We start from the raw sequence: 18,868 nt of genomic DNA, 5'->3' as shown, positions 1-18,868 counted from the left end.
GTGGGAGGCTAAGTGCTGCCCCCCGGTGTCGCGCAGAACGTCCGCGCCCCGATGGGGAGGCAGAGGCCGGCCTTTGGAGGTGAGGGCCAACGAGGAGGGGTCCCCTGAGCCCAGCCACCTCCAGCAGCCCGTCCTCCGTTCACCAAAGATGTAGCGCACACCCACCGCGGGCCAGGTCCTTTATGAGCGCCAAGGACCGACTGTTAAAACCAGACAGGCCGTCCCGGGAAAGTGAACATTCCCGGGGAATCAAGGGAGGAAGCGGGGCCCGGGAGACTGGGGCAGACCGCCGGGGAGGGCGGCCGGGGAGGAGCGGAGCCTGCAGGTGAGACCCGCGGCCACGCAGGGGCGGGGCCGGCAGTCCCGAAGCTCTGGGGCTTCACCCCTTCCGGGCCTCTGGGAAATTGGGTGGAGGGCATACCCAGGCCAAGCGGGGCCGCCCTCCGTTTTAGCCGGGGAGCCAGGGCCAGGGGGCCAGGCCAGGGCTCCATTCACGTGTCCGGAGAGGGCCCGGGCCGTCCGAACTCGGCGTGTGGCGGCGTCGTGAAGGGGGCGGGAGATGGGGGCCCGCAGGAAAGGTAAGATACGGCTGGGAGAGCAGGGTGTGGGCGTGAATTAAATCCTAGAGAGGTCTCAGGACGCTTCCTATTCCCGGAACCAGAACGCCAGGGCCATATTCTGCGCGCAGCCGGGCACGTTTGGGGGAAGGGCACCGGCTCAGACCCAGCGGGTCCGGAAGGGGACACGATGCGGGTGGCCTTGCTGTCCCTTGGGTTGGCAGCGACTGGCAGCGGAGAGCCCGCGGGTGCGGAGGGAGAGCGCGGGATGGGAGCAACTCCACCTCCCGGCCCTCGCGGGTCCAGCCCCGCCCACAAGCGCCGGGGTTCCCTCTGATTGGGCGGGGGACGGGCTACGCTGCACTGATTGGCTAGCGCCTGGGTGGCGCTCCACCTCCGGAAGCTCCCCGGGGAGCCCACTCCGCGGGTCTGGTTGATCCCCCCCCCCCCCCGCAGTGCGATCGCCGCCGGAGTCGCAGGCGAGGGGAAGGAAGGTGCCCAGTCGGGTGGGCCCCGGAAACGCAGGCCCTCGATGCAGCCCGGGCAGTGCCCCACGGCAGCGGGGAGGCGGGAGGGAGGGGGCTTGCAGGGGCTAACCTGTAGAGCTGAGGGGTGCTGTGGCTGGTGGGGAGGCACCAGGTTCTGCTTTCTGAGCAGCGCCCCCACCCCTCGCCGCAGACCCCAGAAGGTCAAGTGCTGCTGCCAGGCCAGCCAAGAATGGGGACTCGGACCAAGGAAGCGCTGTTTGTTGAGCAGGTAGAGGAGTGGCAGGGAGAGCAGCAGCTGGGTCGCAAGGGACATCGGGCAGCACCCGGGTCTGGGGGAAGTGGCGCACCCAAGACCAGTCTCAGGGACCTCAGCCTGATGAGTGCATGTTGGATTCAGGACCTGTGTGACCTGAGACAAGTTAGTTAACTCCTCTGTGCCTGCCTTTTCTCATCTGCGGAGTGGAGGCAGTTACAACACCTTCCTCAGAAAAGCCTTAATACGTGGCTATTGTGAGCGGATACACATAAAACATTCACACCAGTACTGGCACGAGGATTTTAAGACAAGTGGAAAAAACAGAACATTCCTCTGAAGGCTTTCTGCAGTGGAGGAAAGGTTTCCCTTTCTTCCCCTTGACAGTGACCCTGTTTCTCAGGCGGTCAGAGAGTGGAGAGAGAGAACATCCAGGCCTCCCTGGGCACCCAGCAGCAGTTGTATTCGTGCTGGGAATTGGAAGTCCTTGGCACAGACGAGGAAGGAGCAGGCTGCACTTTGCTGCTGGAGACCCGGGCTTCCTGTCAGCTGTCCTGAGCAGCTCCCTTGGGGTCTGGCACAGCGCCTTGCTGTTGACACGTGGGCGTCCCTGGTCCCAGAGAACCCACCCTTCTAGTGCGTGTGCCAGTTTCCTGGGCGAGCCGTAACGAATCACCAAAACTTGGCATCTTAAAACAACAGAAATGTATTCTCTCAAAGTTCTGGAGGCTGGAGGTCTGGAATCAGAGCTCCTTTGGGGACTTGACATGAGGCTACTTCCCATGTCTTCTGCTCTTGGTGGCCCCAGGCTCCCGCGGCTTGCAGCTGCTTCTCTGTCTCCAGGGTCATGACCTTCTCCTCTGTATGAGGTCAAGTCTCCCTCTGCCTCCCCCCATAAGAACCTTTGTGATCACATTTAGCTCCCCCCCCCCAGTAATTCCCGACAGCCTCCCCATCTCGATTTCACAATGTCAGCTACATTTTTTTTGCCATATAAGGTGACATTCACAGGCTGCAGGGAGTAGGACAGGGACATCTTTTGGGATCTGTGGGTGGGATTAAATACTTGGAGAATTTTGAGGTATTTGAGGATCGACAGTGTTCTGCTGTTTGAGCGGCTCTGGGCCCCTACTTGGGAGCAGTCCGATAGAAAGCACACACCAGGGGCGCCTGGGGGGCTCGGTGGGTTGAGCGTCCCACTTCAGCTCAGGTCATGACCTCCGGGTTGGGGGTTCGAGCCCCGCGTCGGGCTCTGTGCTGACAGCTCGGAGCCTGGAGCCTGCTTCCAATTCTGTGTCTCCCTCTCTCCCTGCAACTCCCCCACTCGCACTCTGTCTCTCTCTCTCTCAAAAATAAATACACATTAAAAAATTAAAAAGGAAAGAAAAAGAAAGTGGACACTAACACGTTGGCCCCACAGCACTGGTTCCCTGGGGTGGAAGCAGCCTGGAGTCAGCCCCTCCCCACCCTCCTATCCCCCCCACTCCGTCACCTCACCCTGTCCAGACAGTTGTGATGAGCTCACATTTTTGTCAGACTGGCCCCAGAACTTGACCTACCGGGAAGGTCTTACCTGTGCTTGTATGATGTGGTCTCCAATCCCCACCTTTTCTGGGGCTCCTGTGGCCTCCATTCCATTACAGATCATGCTAAATTAGCCCCTGGACCCAAGACCTGTGACATCAAAGCCCAGCATTGTCCTCCCGTCCACCCAGGAGAGAAGGTTCCTGGGGATTCCGTGAAGGCCTCTGAACTAATCAGCGCTCTCTAGAGAAACGGAACCCACGGGATGTGCCTATATATACAGAGGGAAACTTAGTTCAAGGAAGGGGCTCATGGGATCATGGAGGCTTGGTAAGTCCACAATTTGGGGGTGTGCTGGCTGGCCAGAGACCCGGGGAGGAGTGGAGCCCGCGGGCGGCCTGCTGAAGAATTCCCTGCTCGGAGGAGGTCAGCTGGCTCTAGTCGGCCTTCGGTGGACCGGTAGAGGCCCGCGTGTCGGTCTGATCAGGCTGCCATAACACACTATCATATACCGAATGGCTTCTAAAGGGCCGGAACATGTTGCTCACGGTTCTGGAGACGGGAAGTCTGAGGGCAGGAGGCCTGCAGGGTCGCGTGAGAGCCCTCTTCCTCATCACACACTTTCAGTGCAGCCTCGAGTGGCAGAAGGGGCAAGGGGGCCCTCTGGGGCCTCGTGGATGAGGGCGCTGGTCCCATTTTGGAGTCCCCTGCCGAAGGCCCCATGTCCCAACACCACCATCTCGGGGGTTAGGATTTCAACATGTAAATCTTGGGGAGACACAGACCTTCAGCCGGTAGCACCCACCCGCATTATGGAGGGCAGTCTCCTTTACTCCAAGCCCACCAATTTAAATGTCAATTTCATCCAAAAAACACCTTCACAGAAGCGTCCGGAATAACGTTTGAACAAGTATCTGGGCCCCGTGGCCCAGCCAAGTCGAAACCATTACAACTTCTATTCTCCTTCAAGGTATTTTTTTTTTTTTTATCTTGAGAAGGCCCAATCTTAACCCCACTTTTCTTCCGCAAAGCGTGGGCCCCGAGGCTCCCCTCATCCCAGTTGTGACGCCCAGGATAAGTTGAGTCTGTTTAATTAAGTCTACCTCACTTTGGAGGAGTTTCTGGCTAATCTGGAAAGGTCCCTTTAGGATTCATTACATGTGATTTGAAGCCAGCTTGAGTCGGTGCTCTGTAACACGTCTGTCCTCACCGGGGCCCCGTGGCGAGCGGGAATCCCACTTCCTACGGGCAATTGCCTCTGGTTTAAGGAGCTCCCATGGGCTGCAGGCCTCGAACGGGGATCGGACCTTGGCCTCTGTGCTGTCCGTTCAGCTCTTTCTCCCTTTGTTTACCAACCGTCCTAGTCTACGCTTTGCAAGGGTTTGGGATGTTTGGTGCGGCTATCATCGGGGGGAGCGGTGTTCACTCTCAGCCGGCGGCAGTCACGCACCCACAGGGGCCACATGTGCACAGGGGACACGGGCCACACCCACCATGACAACCTGTCCTGCCTATCTTCCTCACACACACTCCCACGTCCTACGGGATAAAAGAAAGGCTATCCTTGCACATAAAAACACCAGAATATGACCAGTAACAACCACAGTGAATATATTTGTAACATCTCAACCGGCACACACAAACGTTTTCAGCAACAAATATGCTTCATAACGTCAGGGTCTTGTCCAAGGTTAGAGGCTGAGAATGTCGCCCCCATGAGAAAGGGCGGGGCCGGGCCGGGCCCTGCATCACCGCACCGAGCAGGAGGTGCCTCTGTCTGAGGCCACCTTGGGAAATCCAAAGTCAGCCAAATAAAATAATAGTTTGAAGAGAGAAAAAAAAGAAACAATGCAAGGAAAGTTGCCTGGTTCTAGGAAGACTTTTTTTTTTTTCATGGTAAAATGAATCATTTATAAAGAGGAAGTGAGCCCTGTTGAAAAACACTTAAAATATTCTCTCAGGGGGAGAAAACAATTCTTCACCAGCTTGGCTGGCCCCTGGGCGGGGGGCTTCATTCTCCGCCTGTCCTGAGCCAGCGAGGACAATGCCTCTTGGGAAACCAGGGCAGAATGCTTGCTGCAAAGGAGAGAAGGAGGCTCATTACCAACCCGGGCCCCGCACAGGCTCCCCGGGGGTGGAGGTGGTGGCACCGTGAGTGGGCGCACGGGCTCCCACCGGATTATCCAGAGGCCTCGGAGATAGACATCCTTGGAAGCCCCCACCCATCTTCCGTAAGCTTTCCAGCCAGTGTAGAATGACAAGCAGTCCTTGGACAGCAGGGGACCAGATGGCTCCTCTGGGGAGCAGCCGGAGCCCCGGGCCCAGCTCGGCAGTCCACTTTCAGTGTGAAGAGCCACCGTGGAGAGAACCCGCGCACAGGAAGGGGCGGGACTGCGCGGCCAAGGTTGGCCAGACTGCGCCGTGTATCACTCCCAAGGACTTCCTATACCCGAGACCCAGGACGGTACCGCGCATGTCCCCTGAGGGTGCCGTGGCCCCCAGTGCTGGGGGCCCTGTGTGTGGGGCAGGTGCATGGGGAGATCACGTGCACCCTGGCCTGCGATTTGATGTCGCCCGTGGGACTCAAGTCTTCACGGACTTGGTGCCCAGCACCCACACTAGGGTCGGGGGACATCACTGGGTTTACGTCGGGGATGAAGGCCACAGGTGAGGCGGCAGAAACACACGGCGCCCATCCCACACCCTCCCCAAATGCCTCCCCGGGGACAGGCCTACTGCCTGAGGGATGACCGTGGCCGTGGCCGTGGCCATCCACGGGCAGCTGCCAACCGTCTCAGCTCAATGCTTCCACTTTCAGCGAGTGTGAGGCTCTGTCCTCGCTACTGAGACATGAGCCTGGAGGCAAAGGCCCACGTGAAGACGCTGCTTCCAGCTTTATTCTGGGAACCAGGCGCCTGCACCGGCAGAACTCCGGGGGGGGGGGGGGAGAGGGAGGAGGGCGGGGAGAGGAGGAGGCCTGGCGCTCAACGCTTCCGAAGCTGCTTCGCTCCGCTCCACTGAACACGGAGCCTGGGTGTGGGCCTGGCACACGCCAAGCCTTGGCACGTCCTGCCACGAGCACACGCCACACTGCAAGCTGGGGAAGGCTGGACATGGTGGGGGGGGGCATAGGAGTTTCCAGAAACTCTCTGTCAGAAGCAGAAGGCGTGGCTTAGCTCAGATGCCGTCAACACTGGCTCACCACAGGGCAGGTACCGCACGGTGTGGGCTGTGGGGGAGGGAGGCGGCCGTGTCCTCAGGGGCTCTGGGGCACATTGTGTGGGTGAGGACGGATGAGCGAGGGCGGGTGTCCGAGGAGCAGAAAGCTATCCAGGGGAGGGGGCAGGGGGCGGGGGGGGGGGCTGGATGCTCACGAGAATGAACGGTCCCAGGAATGTTCTGGCAACAGAGAAGGGCCCAAGGCCTGGTGTGTTTCAGTGGTTCGTACAGGCCAGAAATGTACTGTGAGTGAGCTTGTGTGTGACAGTGTGTGTGAGCCTGTGTGTGTGAATGAGTGTGAGCAGGTGGGTGGGAGTGGGTGTGCATGTGTGCAGGGCAGGGCGGGGCAGAGCTCCAGAAGGCTGGGTGGTTTCCAGGGCCAGGTGACGGGTATCCGGGAGTTGACTTTCTTCTCAGGACCCAGGGAGGCCCTGCAAAGTCCTGAGGGGACAGCCTCAGGCAGCCTTGATGCAAGAGGCTGGGGAAAGGTCCCCAAAGTGGGAGCGGGCATTCCTGACCTGGATCAAGCCCAGAATCTGGCGGAAAAGAGGCACACCGGACACAGCCCCTGACCTGGGCACGGAGGCTGCCCGGGCATGGCTCCGTCTAGAAAACTCCGTGTTCCCAGACTTCGCTGATGCTGGGCCGGCGTCCCCACCCCCACTGCAAGCGCCCCAAGGCCCTGGGACGCGCCGGGAGCACCTTCTCACGGCCGGGATGTTGCTCCACACGTGCACCGCGTTCACGTTCTGGATGGTTCTGCCACAGATGTCCTGGATGGTCACGGGGTCGGCCTGGGGGAGGGAGACTTGGGCTGTGGCTCGGCGTGACCCGGGCAATGACCTCTGCCCCTCACGGTGCCCACAGGCCTCAGCCACCTTTCTAGACAGACTGTGGCTGTCAGTCACCGTTGCTGACGTCTCGCATCTGATTTCCTAGAAATCACCTTCTGCGGGAAAGAGGCTGAGACATCGCTGGGAAACCTTTACCAGCAGACCTTCCAGTCCCAGAGGTCACGTGGGCAGGGCTTCCCCCCGGGCTCCAGCTCGGAGGTGAACTTCCCTGAAGGATAAAGGGGTCCTTTATCTTTGAGCCAACAGCCTTTCTGCCTCGGGAAGATAAGAGGCTTTGCTGGCAACGAAGGGTTTTCTAAAGTGCCGGTGTTTCAGGAGCCAAGCGGGCTGCCTGGACCCTCGACGGCCCTGGAAGGGGAGGGGGCGGGAGGGAGACGGACCTTCCGCCAGTGGGAGGGGGAGAGGCTAGAGGAGACACTGAGACAAGAAGCCCCCTGGCCCCTGACGCCCAACGCAAGGTAGGCTGACCCCACTCACATGGACCCAGGGAGCCTACAGAGTCCCATGGGCACCGTTCCCGCCCCCCTCCCCACCCGTGGACACCCCAGCCTCCTCCTGGACCCAGACACCTCGCCGGGAGAGAGACACCAGATGGCCCGGCACTCGCCAGAGCCGAAGCAGACCGAACGTCTAGATCTTCCCTGCCTTCAGCAGGAGCGATGTTCCACAGCGAGACGGGAGCGGTCACAGGAAATGTGGGACGCTCCCTTTCTGGCCCTTCTGATCTGGGACCAGTTGTGACCTCCCAAACGTGTGTGCAAAGCCATCCAAAGGCAGGATTTTTGATGGGCTCTACGCGTGCGGATAACTGGCGTCCGGGTTTGGAACCTGCACCTTGTGGCTGGACCCGCTATCACTTACTCGTAGATTTTTTTTTTGTTTTTTTTGATAAATGACTCAGGATTCAAACCTGGTCCTGGCAGCTTCTAGGGGGGCATGTTGCTATTTTAAAGATTCCAGACTTCCTAACGAGGAGAATAACCACAGACGCGGAGGAAAGTGGAAGAATCACAGGAATGTTTTGCTCAGCCCTGTGAAAATGACTTTTAAAACTAAGTCACAGGGGGCGCCTGGGGGGCTCAGTCGGTTGAGCGTCCGACTTCGGCTCGGGTCACGATCTCACGGTCTGTGGGTTCGAGCCCCACGTCGGGCTCTGCGCCGACAGCTCAGAGCCTGGAGCCTGCTTCGGATTCTGTCTCCCCCTCTCTCTCTGCCCCTCCCCCCCCTCAAAAATAAATAAACATTAAAAAAAATTTTTTTTAAATAAAAACAACTATAATTCACAGATTGTACTCTAGGAGAACGTAAGGTGCGGTGACGCACGGGCAGAAACACAGCGAGACTGCACGGGACAGCCTGACCCTGTGGGCCCTGCGTCCCTGCAGGGGTCTAGGGGCTGGGACAGCCCGACTGGGCAGGTGGGCGCAGCAGCGAATACGCCACAACTTGGCCCAGCAGTGTCACTTCTGGAACCGTCCCACGGGTGTCCCCATACACGCCCCGCAGCGCGGTCTTGTCTGTTAGACCTCGAGACTACAGCGGCCCCATTCCCACTAAGGGACAGATCAAATACGTTTTTTACGTCCAAAGTAAAACCGCCCAGAACAGGCCCGTCCAGGGTGGTCGCTAAGTGACTCAAGCCCGCGGCGGGGCGGGCGTCCGCACACCTGCGTGCAGGGGCAAGCACCGTCCCCGGTGACAGGACTGGCGAGGGGGACGGGGCGGGGCGGGCAGCAAGGAGACTTTCTGCCGTGACTCTGTGAGCATCTTAGCATGAGGGAGACTTCCCGAGAGGGGGGCGTCAGGCCCCACCGGGGGCTGTCCCATGGGGGGGCCCTGCTGCCGGGGCCCTGAGCCAGTCAGCCCCGGGCGGCTGCTCTCGTGGTCAGGATTCGGGTCGGTGGAGAGAAGACACAAGGCTGTCGGTGCCCCAGAGGGACAGTGCGTGTGATGTGCGTGCGGTGTGCGAGACGTGCGTGTGCTTAAAGGAAGAGCCCCACGCTGGCCTGTCCTGAAGTGCGGGAGCAGTGTGCAGGGCACGCCGACCAAGACCACCTTGAAGGGTCTGTGCCCCAGGGGCGCGGTGACCCCCGCGAACCGGGTGAAAAGGAGGCTCAGGGGCCGGGCTCCGAGGAAGCCGGCCTGTCCCGGGGAGGCCCCCGGACCGGCCCCCGGACCGCAGCGCGGCACGTACCTCCAGGAAGCGAGTGGCTACGGTCCGGTCCTCTTGGGTCAGCACCAGATTGTCCACGAACATCCAGAAGAAGGGCTGCTGGCGGGCCGGCCGGGGCCTCGCGTACTGCAGGACGCGGTGGAACTGGAGCAGGTACCACACTGGGGGAGGGGCGTCCGGGTGCGTGTGGGCTCTGCCCGTGGGGTCGCGGCAGAGGGGCGCGGGGGTGACTGCCCGGACCCGGCGCCCGCCTCTCCCCAGGGCAGGCCTGTCCCCGCCAGAGCGGCTGAGCCTCAAGGGCCCGGGTCGCCGTGGCCTGAGCGCAGACCGCCCCCCCCCATTATGAGGGGACAGGGCAGTGAAAACGGCGTGGGGAGCGCACGTGCGCGTCCTCCTGCAAATGACCCCACTCGGAGCACCTGCTACAGGGACGCAGAGCACCGAGGGCGGGGCATGCAAATGGGTCTGGGGACCAGACGGCCAGGGAACGCCCGCAGACCGCGGTCTCTTACCCGGAGGATGGTCACAGGCGTGGCCGACGGGGGGCGTGGAGCCGTACACGAGGTCGAACGGGCCCCATCCTTCCACCTGCAGGACACGGGCACACAGAAGGCAGGTGGGGACGGCCTGTTCTAGCAGGTGGCTCCCGGGCACCAAGCGGCTCCCACCGCAGCAGGCACCTGTGCGCCCAGGTGAGTGGCTCGCGATGAGGCCGAGCCCCCACAGCGCCCTGGCGGGAGCAGTGACACCCCCCAGGTCACAGCCGCCACTGGCCTCAGGGACGCACGGAGCCCGGCCTCCGTCACCCGAGGGGAGGCCAGCCCCCCGCAGGGCACTTGGAACGTGAGGCGAGCCCTTCGTGCCAGGCGCTGGCCTCACAGACCCGCCCCCGGGAAGGCTGGCACGCGGACCCCGGGATTCACACGCATTTCCTGTGCTTTGACGTGCGCCTGACATGACAGCCGGGAGCGGACAGCGGGGCCACAGCCTTCCCTGACCGGCCACAGTCAGCCGGTCACTGCGGGCGGGGGGAGGAGGCCGCCCCTCCAACCGTGCCTGAGCCAACGAGGATGCTCCGGAACCACAGTGACCCACGTGCCCCTCTCCTGCAGGACCCGAGGGACTCCCGTTAATGACAATCGTAGCCCCCGTCTTTCTAAAGGAACATTAACAGAGACCCAGGTGCTGGATCGCTGGTTTTCTGACAGGTCCTGCCCCTGGGCAGACCCCCTTCCCCGGGCCGTCCCCCAGACCGTGTAACCAAAGCCAGCATCCCTCGGTGAGCCCCCGAGCCTGTGCCTCCTCCGGCACCTTCCCGTGTCCCCGAGAGCTACTGGGGGCATCTGGGCACCGGCCTCCGTCACGGCCTAGTGACCGGAGCAAAGGCGCGAAGGTGCTGTCCAGGCAGGGCGGTCGGGGAGGGGTGCAAGGAGGCGAGCACGGGCGGGCGGTCCCAGACCAGCACGCCCGCAGTCACCCATCCGCTGACCCCCAGTACGTGCTGCCGTGAAGCAGCTCACGGAGAAGACACCGGAGTCTTGGAGGGAACACGCGGTCCCCCCCCAAGCTGTCTGCCCCCCACTCCGGGCTGGAACAGAAACCTACGGCCAGGAGCAGGTGGGAGCCGGCCACCCCCCGTCTCTAGGAGGGGCTGCAAGGGCACAGCCCGCGTCACAGGCCTCGTGGAAAGAGGTGAGGTCAGGAGGCGTGGTGTGGGGGCGCTCAGAGATGCTGCATGCACCTGAGTCGTGATTACTGTGGTAACGGGTGTCACTCACGGGTGTCACACGTGGCTACAATAAACAGGTTTCCAGTGTCACGATCAGAAATAGAGGTCCCACATTGCTGTCATAGGGGGGTGTGACATGTTCCTATTGCTAATAGAGGCCAGGTTATTGCTGAGAAAACGGGGGCCCCGTTTTGCTGTGGATGACAGCGGGTGCCCGTTGCTGTTGGCAGTGGGCCTCTCTAAGGAAGACGGGGTGTCTGGGAGCCACAGCTGGCGTGCAGGGCGGTGCCCTGGTGTCCCCTGCAGCCCCGCTACCGGGGAGGCCCGTGTCACCGTCATGTTCCACACCCTGCCTTGTCCCGTGAGGGCGGACTCTGGTCCCGGGAGAGGGGGAGGAGGCAGGATGGGCGTGCCTGCAGGAGATTCTGGAAATGGTCGTCTCAAGGGGTCGGGGTGAGGGCAGCGTGTGGGATCTTGGATGAGGCCCATGGTGATGAAGTTTAAGGTCATGAGGTTCAGGTGTGCCCTGTCCCACGAGGAGACCTGTCCTCGGGGCCTCCGGGCAGGGGAGCCACCAGTGGGACGAGGCTGTGGGGCTTCTCCAGGCATGGCCAGAGGGGGGCGCTAGCCCCCTGGACCACAGGCTCCCAGGCCCCACGGGGAGCAGAGAGGTGAGGCCCTGGCCGGCCCCTGGCAGAACAGAACCCCCACGTCGGCCCCCTCCTGTGGCCCCTTCCACGGCCAGCACTCCTGGCCCCAGACCCTCTGCCCACGGTTGGTGGCTCTCAAGACGATGGGCTCTAATCCTCTCTCCTGGGCCCAGAGACGGAAGGACCGGGTCCTCCTGTCCCGGGACCACCAGGAGGAGGCTTCCCAGACCCTTGCCATCCGTCGCCAAGGGCTCCTGGCCCAGCTGGATGCCAGTGAGTCACTTTTTAGGCACTTCCTCCAAGGTCACTGTCCGGGACAGCAGGAAACAGCCTTCAAGGGGACCAGAACATTCCGGGCTGTGTTTGGAGAATGCCCCCAAACAGTGACTGGCTGTTCAGTTCACGATTTTATCTGAAGGGGCGGGTGGCGTTTCATCCCGTCTGTGTTGGGATCGGGCCCCTGGATGACAACCACAAGAACCGGGGTTCTGGCCCATCGCTCTGGGCCGTGGGCGGCGTGGGGGCCGCGGAAACACCCCTCTCGCCTCCCCCACCGCCTGCGGGGCGCCGGTTCCTGCGGGCCCCCCACGCACCCCCTGGCTCGGGGACCCCGACCCCCGCAGCACCCGCGGGGGTCTTGCACGTGTGCGCTCATCTTGGCATCTGGAGGCACCCCACGGTACTTACGTCCCTCCTCACTACATCGGTGGCGTCGTCTAAGTGTTTCAGTCTTCCTGGGTCAGAACCAGGTTCCAAGAAGCCCAGACTCGTTAGTTCTGCGCGGGGAGAAATAGGGCTCAGAAGGGTGGCGTCGACGTTGGCCCCGCACAGACCCGAAGGCCGAGGGTTGATTAGACAACACGTCTCTGTCTTAACGAGCAAACTCTGTCTTTTCAAGGACAGGGCACCGGCAGGAAGGATGAAGTTTCCGTTCGCTACCCGCTAAGCAGCCAACTCCGCTGAGTTGGATGGATTTAAGAAAGTCAAGCAATTGGTTGCAAAACCAGGCCTTCGTGGGCTGCTGTGTCATGCTCTGGGTTAGGAAATCCGCCAGGCCGTGGTGTCCACGCTGAGGTCACCCAGCCTGGCTGTGTGACCCGGCGGGCATGACCTGCAGGCTCCCCGTCACAGCCTCGGAGAGTCCTCGGCCTGGGGGCGGGAAGGCGAGTTCAGAAAGGACCTTACAAACGGGAGTAAGGGACGCATGGTCCGGGTGGGGAGACGCAGGCCGGGGTGGCCTGGGGTCGTGACTCCTGCGCCCCTTCAGCCGGCAGGCTTTGCCCCCCATGTGTCGCGGACACCCCGTCGGCAGCACAGGTGCACGCGGGGCCGCTGTGACCACGGTTCGCGAGGCTCGCGGTGGCACAGTGCAGGAAGTGGGGCACGTCCTGATTCTATCTGGCCAGAGACTAAGGAGTGTTTTCATGGATTCTTAGGTCGGCCGGGCCCAGAAGCATCCACAGGATTTCCAAGGCACCAGCAAGTGGGGGTCCGAGAAGGGCCCCGGGGGTGGGGGTGGGCAGGACAAGGCTGGGACGCATCACGTGGCCGGCCTGAGCAGGCTGGGACATTTGGGTAGAGGGAGGGGCAGGGAGCCCTGCGGGTGGTCAGGTGTGTGGGGTGGCCGCGGGCAGGGCCTGGCCTGGACTGCTGCCCTCTGCCCGGAGCCTGGGCCCCGCAGCTCTGCTTGGTGGCATCTCACATCCGTGCTTGCTTCCTGCACTCTCTGTCTTGGCAATTCTGGAGGAGTGGGCTCCCGCTGCTCCCGCTGCTCCCGTGTCCTTCCCTGCCTGCCAGCTGCCTGAACACACCGGGTCCCCCGCGGACCTCCCTGGGGGCAGACCGTCGCGGTCCGGCGTCGCCTCACTGCACTCACCGTTCCTGATGTCCCCAAACAGGGACAGCACCCGGACCGGCTCCCTCTTCCACACGGGCACCGTTTTGTAGGTCTCCAGCGTGTTCTCCTATCGAAAGAAGACGCAGTTCTCACCGTGGCCCGGTTGCAGAGCCCGTGAGGCCCAGGGAAAATTCTTTCTGCCCCAGCAGGGGCAGTTCCCCACCAGGGGAGACACCCCTGAACGCGCCTTCACGGCAGGCTGGCCCCCCCAGGCCGGGGTCTCTGACCCTGACCCCCGCCGGGCCATTTCTAACACAGGAAAGGCGGGTGCAAGGGGCTTTTCCTGATCGCAGAGGAAGAAAATTCTATCCCAAGAGGAAGCACTTCCTCTGGATTTCTTGGGGGATCCTGCACATGGACAGCAGGGGGATCCCCCGACTGTCCTTCCTCAGTGTGGGCCCCGAGGTGCCTGGTGGCCCTCACGGCTGCCCGCTGAGGACAAAGGACCCGAAAGCCCATGGGTAACCCCCCCCACCCCTCCCAGGACGCCCACTTGTAAAACAAACACCCCAGACCCCCCGCCCCCAGGAACGTGCACTGGCCGGGCCGGAGTGGGAGACCCCGAGCCACGTGGGGAAGGGCCCGCCTGCGGCTGGAGCCCACGGGCTGGGGGGCCGGTGAGTTTGCAGGTGGGCGTGAGGAGGGCAGCTGGTCCAGCACAGGTGCGGCTCTGATGGGCACTGGGGGAGGCGTCCTGGTCCCCTCTGCTGAGACTGTCGGCGGGGGGCTCCTTCCTCCCCTCTCTTCCCCCAGCACTGGGGCATTAAGGACACTTGCGAACATGAAAGGAAACTTCCTGCAACTGGGGAGCATGGCCCCTCCTGGGACGCACCCCACCCATAGAGCAGAAAAAAAGCACTACCAGGCTGCGTCTCCTTTTCTGAAAAGCACCATAAACACACTTCAGCCACGGGGCCCAGGCCGTCCAGCCTCAGGGCCTGTGCCTGGAGGCCAGCGAGTCCCCAGAACTCTGGTGGCCGAGAACCCGGGAAGGGGGGGGGGGCAGTCCTGGCTCCAGGAGAGAGGGGCGCCCATGGAGGTGGGGAGGTGCCCCAGGGTCAGCACACACCCCCTTCCAGTGCCCCCCACCCCTCCAGTGAGAGCCGGCACGGGCACACCCAGGGCCCGGACGGCTCTCTCCCCCCACCTGCTCCCACCAAACAGCAGCCAGAGGCTGAGGGAGAGAGTGAGGCTGAGGGGGAGAGAGAGGCAGAGGCGGGGGCAGGAGGCTGAGAGGCCCAGGGGGATCCCTAGTTCTGCAGACCTATGGGTGGGCCCCACGCGGCACCCGCTTTCCCAGGGTGGTCCCTCTCGAGCCTTAGTTTCCCAGGGCTGCCGTAACAGTGAATATAAACCGTGGCACAAAACCACTACCGCATTTCTATGTGGACACCAGAAGTCCCAGGTCCAGGTGTGGCGGGTCTGGCTCCCTCTGGGGGCTCGCAGGGAGGGTCCTCCTGCCTCCCCCGAGCATCCCCTGTGCTGGCCGCAGTCCTGGGCTGGACTCCAGCCCCTCTCCCAGTATCGTGTGGCCCGCCTCCCCCCGGATGTCTCCATCCCCCTCTGCTTTCCCTCTGACACCTGTCCTCCTGCCTCACCCCATCCAGGAAGACCTCATCTGCAAAGGCCCTGGTTCCAGCATCAGCCACATTCACGGGTACCGGGTGTTAGGTCTTGGGGGACATACTGCAACCTGCTTTGATGAGCCCATAGGTCCCGCCTGGCTCACGGCTCCTGGCCTCCCACAGGAGGTCCCGCAGCTGTGCTCCGTTCCATGCCCCGAGCCTGTGCCCCGAGTCTGAGCTCCACACCTGTGCCCCGAGCCCGTGCCCCACATCTGTGCCTCAACTCCACGCCCATCCTGTCCTCCGACTGGGTGTTTGTCCCCACGTGCCGGACCTGGAGGCACATCTGTGCTGGGTCCGTCTCCTGCCAGGTCCCCCTTCCCCCGCTTGGGAGCAGCAAAACTGCCAGGCCAGAGTCGTTTCCACAAACTAGACCCCGCGGAGCCGCGGCCGGAGAGGAAAACGAGGAGAGCGCGTCTGCTTGGAAGCCGGGGCTCGTCAGCGCAGGTGTCAGCGCAGGTGGGCATCCTGAGGACACTGACGGTCGCCCCCCCCCCCCCGCCCCCGCCGCCCCTCACCGACTCGCCGTCGCAGAAGGCCTTCAGCCAGCCCCGCCACTTCTTGCGACGCCGCAGGAGGCCGCTGCGGGGAAAGGGCAGACACAGGAAGCACACCCAGTTGCTCACGGCCTGGACTCTCCCCGAGGTCCCGGGGCCCACCAGTGTGTCCATGCACTCGAAGCAGTAGCACCTGGAGCCAAACAGAACATCACAGCGACCGAAGGGACATCCGCTGGCCGCCAGGCAGGGGGACGAGGGACGGGAGCCGCCCTCAGGCCGACGGGCACCGGGCGGGGGCGAGGGGGAGCCGTCACCCCGAAAGGGGGCCCAGCCCGTCTCAGGGACCTCGAGGGGCAGGCAGGAAGGAGCCATCTGCCGTCGCTGAGGTGGGGGGCCGCCCGTCTTCCCCACCACCTCCGGAGCCTGCAGGAAGTCGGGGTCAAGGACGCCAGCGGGGGGGCGGGGGGGCAGATTTGGGAGGAGGGAGATTAAGTACCACGGACCTGGAGCTCCACGGGGAACCGCCCCCGCCCGGCCCCTGCCTGTGACCACCAGCCCTCGCGTCCCCGTCCCCGCTGAGGGTGCCGCCCATCCTGGCGGTGACGATCATAAAGAGAAAACTCAGGAACACAAATCTCTCGGTGCCCCGCCTCCCACGTGTGAAGGCTCTACACCGAACAAAACATTTGGGATGGAAACGGGAAGCTCGGGGGGAACTCGTCTTGGGGGGACGTCCTCCACACTCTGGGACGAGGAGCCCGAGGACAGAGATGCCCGGGCGGTGGGTGGTGGCACCTGCCCCGGGGCTGCCCCCAGGCTCACCGGGTGCAGTCGGGGTTCTCACAGATGAGCAGCGTGTCCCCGGAGCAGCAGACGGAGCAGTAGGACTGGTACCCGTCATCGTCATACAGGAACAGGCGGCCCAGGAACTTGTCCTTGGCAAGGGGCAGAGCCTGGCCGGTGCCTCCTCACTTCCCCGGGCTCCCCGCCTCCCAGCCTCCCGGCCTGCCTCTCCGCCGCCCCAGCCTCCCCCCTCCCCACCTCCCTGCTGCCCAGCCTCCCAGCCTCCCCACCTCCCCAGGCTCCCTGCCTCCCAGCCACCCCACCACCCCGCTTACCTTGCACGGAGCGCACATCCCTCCCTCAAACAAAGGGTGCTGCGTGTGCACCTGGAAACTTCCACAGCAGATGCAGATGTCTAAGGTGGGCACCCACAGTGCAACGCGTGTCACGACACCAGCAGACAGAGCAACAGGGTTAGGAATAAATGTAACAAAGGGAGAGCAGGCCGCGTACGATGAAAACCACAGAACGCCGTGGACAGAAATGAAAGATCTGAAGAAGTGGGCAGGTACCTTGGGTACCTGGGGTAAAGGTCAGAAGACACCGCAGTTGGAAGGCCAGGCCTCCCCAGAGGGCCCCCAGACCCCTCTCAAAATCCCCAATGTTTTGGGTTTTTTTTTTTTTTTTTTGGCAAAAATTGACGAACTGATCCTGAACTGCATGTGGAAACCCAAGGAATCCACAACAGGCAAATCCATAGGGAAAGAAAGTGGTTGCAAAGGGGAGGCAGCAGCAGGGGTGAGGAGGGACTGTTAATGGGAACAGGGTCTCTCTCAAGGGTGTTGAAAAGGCCCTAAAACTGGCTGCACAACTCTAAATGTCTGGGAGACGCCAGGGTGGGGTCCCCGCGCCTGAGTCTTTCCAGAGCTGCTCCCCCTCAGCTGGGCAAGGGCTCACCTTCTATGTTCCTCTCGTTGACCTTGACTTCATACGCAATGAGCTCTGAAAAGGGAACAAAAGGGGACCCTTCCCTCTCCTGCTTTTTCTAATGTAAACCTGGCCCAGAAGTGATGTCAGAGGAGTGGAGGGGGCTCGTGAATGAGGTGTGACTATTCCAGAAGCCTGGGGCCTCAGACACTGCCAGGCCTGGGGCTGACCTCCTAAGGGAAGACACCTCACCTCTGCTGGGCCCTGGGGAAGCGGGGGACGACAGCTCGGAAGGCTCACTGGAGCCCAGCAGGATGATGTCCGTGTGGTGCTCTGCCTCTGGCTCCAGGACTGGGGCCACATGGGCAAACGGGACACGTACAAACAGAGGGGGAAAATGGCCTGTCGGCTGCTGCCTGGGAGCCCCTGGCCCCAGCTCAGGCCCCGCCCGCCTCCTTTGGTGACACCTTTCCCTCTGGACCCAGGGGACACAGGACAGGCCAGGAGGACCTATGGTGAGCGCCGATCTGGACGGAGGCTCAGTGTGTTCCCCGCGGCGTCCCTCCCTGCCCAGGCCCCTGCCACAGTGGTGGGCTAGGTGGGTTTCTCCCCACAAAGGGGAGGACAGGGGGCCTTGGGAGGGGTGGGGGATGGAGGCCCCCCCCGTGGGTCCCTTGGACACCCCCATGCTCTCTCCTCCCACGGTGTCCCCCAGACCACAGCTGGTGGTCTCCCCAGAGGCCACCCCGCATGAGGCTGGGAGGAGCAGAGAGGGCTTACAGGAGCTCCCCTCTGGCGGGTCAGGGTCTGAGTCGTCCAGGGTCTCCACGCTCAGGGTCCCTTGCGGGGACAGGGCCATGAACACAGGGAAAGGGGCTCCCCAGAGAGCAGCAGGAGACAGGTGGGGTGGAAGGACTGGGGGCCACAGGTACAGGACCTGCAGAGGAGCACTGTCGGGGGGAGCGGGGGGCGCGCAAGGTTGCCACGTGACGTGCGGGGGCGGGGAGGCGCGGGGGAGGGGTGAGAAAGCCCTCATTGTCAGGGGGTGAAGGGTGCGGGCTCATGGGGGGGCAGGGGGGTTGTTCCTGATGGATGGGGGTTGGGGGCCCAGTGACGGAGGGTGGGGGGAGGGACTCAGGGGCGGGGTTTAGAGGGCTTGGTGCTCCCGGGCTGGGGTGGAGGCAGGGCTCCAGCAGGAGGTCGCAGGACAGGCAAAGCTCAGGGGGAGGAAGATCTGTGGAGGCTAGGTAGCCCGTGGGGGGAGTGGTGTCCAGAATAGGGGTGAGGAAAAAGGAGGCAGAGGGCATTTACTGCAGGTGGGACAGGCCCGGGGACACCCGATGGGTGGCCGTGGTTGGAGGGGCTCATTTGGGCCCTTCTGGGGATTGCGCAGGGGCTGTGCCCAGAGGCAGGGGGCCACCTGGCAGCAGCTGCCCCTCAGGACGGTTATGGTGCTGGGCAGAAGTTGGGGAAACACCTGGGGAGGGGGCATAACTCCCTTTCTTCCAGTTTGGGTGTGGGCCTGGTGACGACTTCCCCGTGAAAAGTTGCAGAATCGGGGGGTGGGGTGTAATTCTGCAGGGCTCTGCCGGGTGCCCAGGGTTGACTTCAACAGTGACGGCCTGCCTTGACTGCATGTCCCCTGGACACGACGTGACCTCCTTGGCCTTCCTGCCAACAGCCCATGAC

The 18,868-nt window shown here is 62.7% G+C and overlaps 1 protein-coding gene across 2 annotated transcripts; it reads right to left on the bottom strand.

The window, feature by feature from the left end:
- Positions 1–4,491: 4,491 nt before the first annotated feature.
- DNMT3L (DNA methyltransferase 3 like) lies at positions 4,492–18,128 on the bottom strand. 2 transcript variants are annotated; one of them, XM_045036521.1, is made up of 12 exons: positions 17,960–18,128; positions 17,432–17,530; positions 17,210–17,254; positions 16,588–16,667; positions 16,292–16,404; positions 15,488–15,659; positions 13,324–13,411; positions 12,135–12,223; positions 9,581–9,656; positions 9,090–9,229; positions 6,744–6,835; positions 4,492–4,898 (listed from the first exon to the last, which is right to left on the bottom strand). In XM_045036521.1, exons 1-12 carry the CDS (start codon positions 18,036–18,038, stop codon positions 4,733–4,735), a joined length of 1,239 nt encoding a protein of 412 aa, XP_044892456.1. In that variant the 5' UTR covers positions 18,039–18,128; the 3' UTR covers positions 4,492–4,732. The 2 variants fall into 2 exon arrangements, with proteins under 2 accessions (XP_044892456.1, XP_044892455.1); XM_045036520.1 differs by lacking the exon at positions 4,492–4,898 and having other exon boundaries at positions 6,186–6,835.
- Positions 18,129–18,868: the final 740 nt, after the last annotated feature.

This window comes from Felis catus, chromosome C2 (genome assembly GCF_018350175.1).
Source record: "Felis catus isolate Fca126 chromosome C2, F.catus_Fca126_mat1.0, whole genome shotgun sequence".
NCBI classification, from domain to species: domain Eukaryota; kingdom Metazoa; phylum Chordata; class Mammalia; order Carnivora; family Felidae; genus Felis; species Felis catus.
Note: the sequence above shows the minus strand (reverse complement) of the source record. Positions and strands in the feature narration are given on the sequence as shown.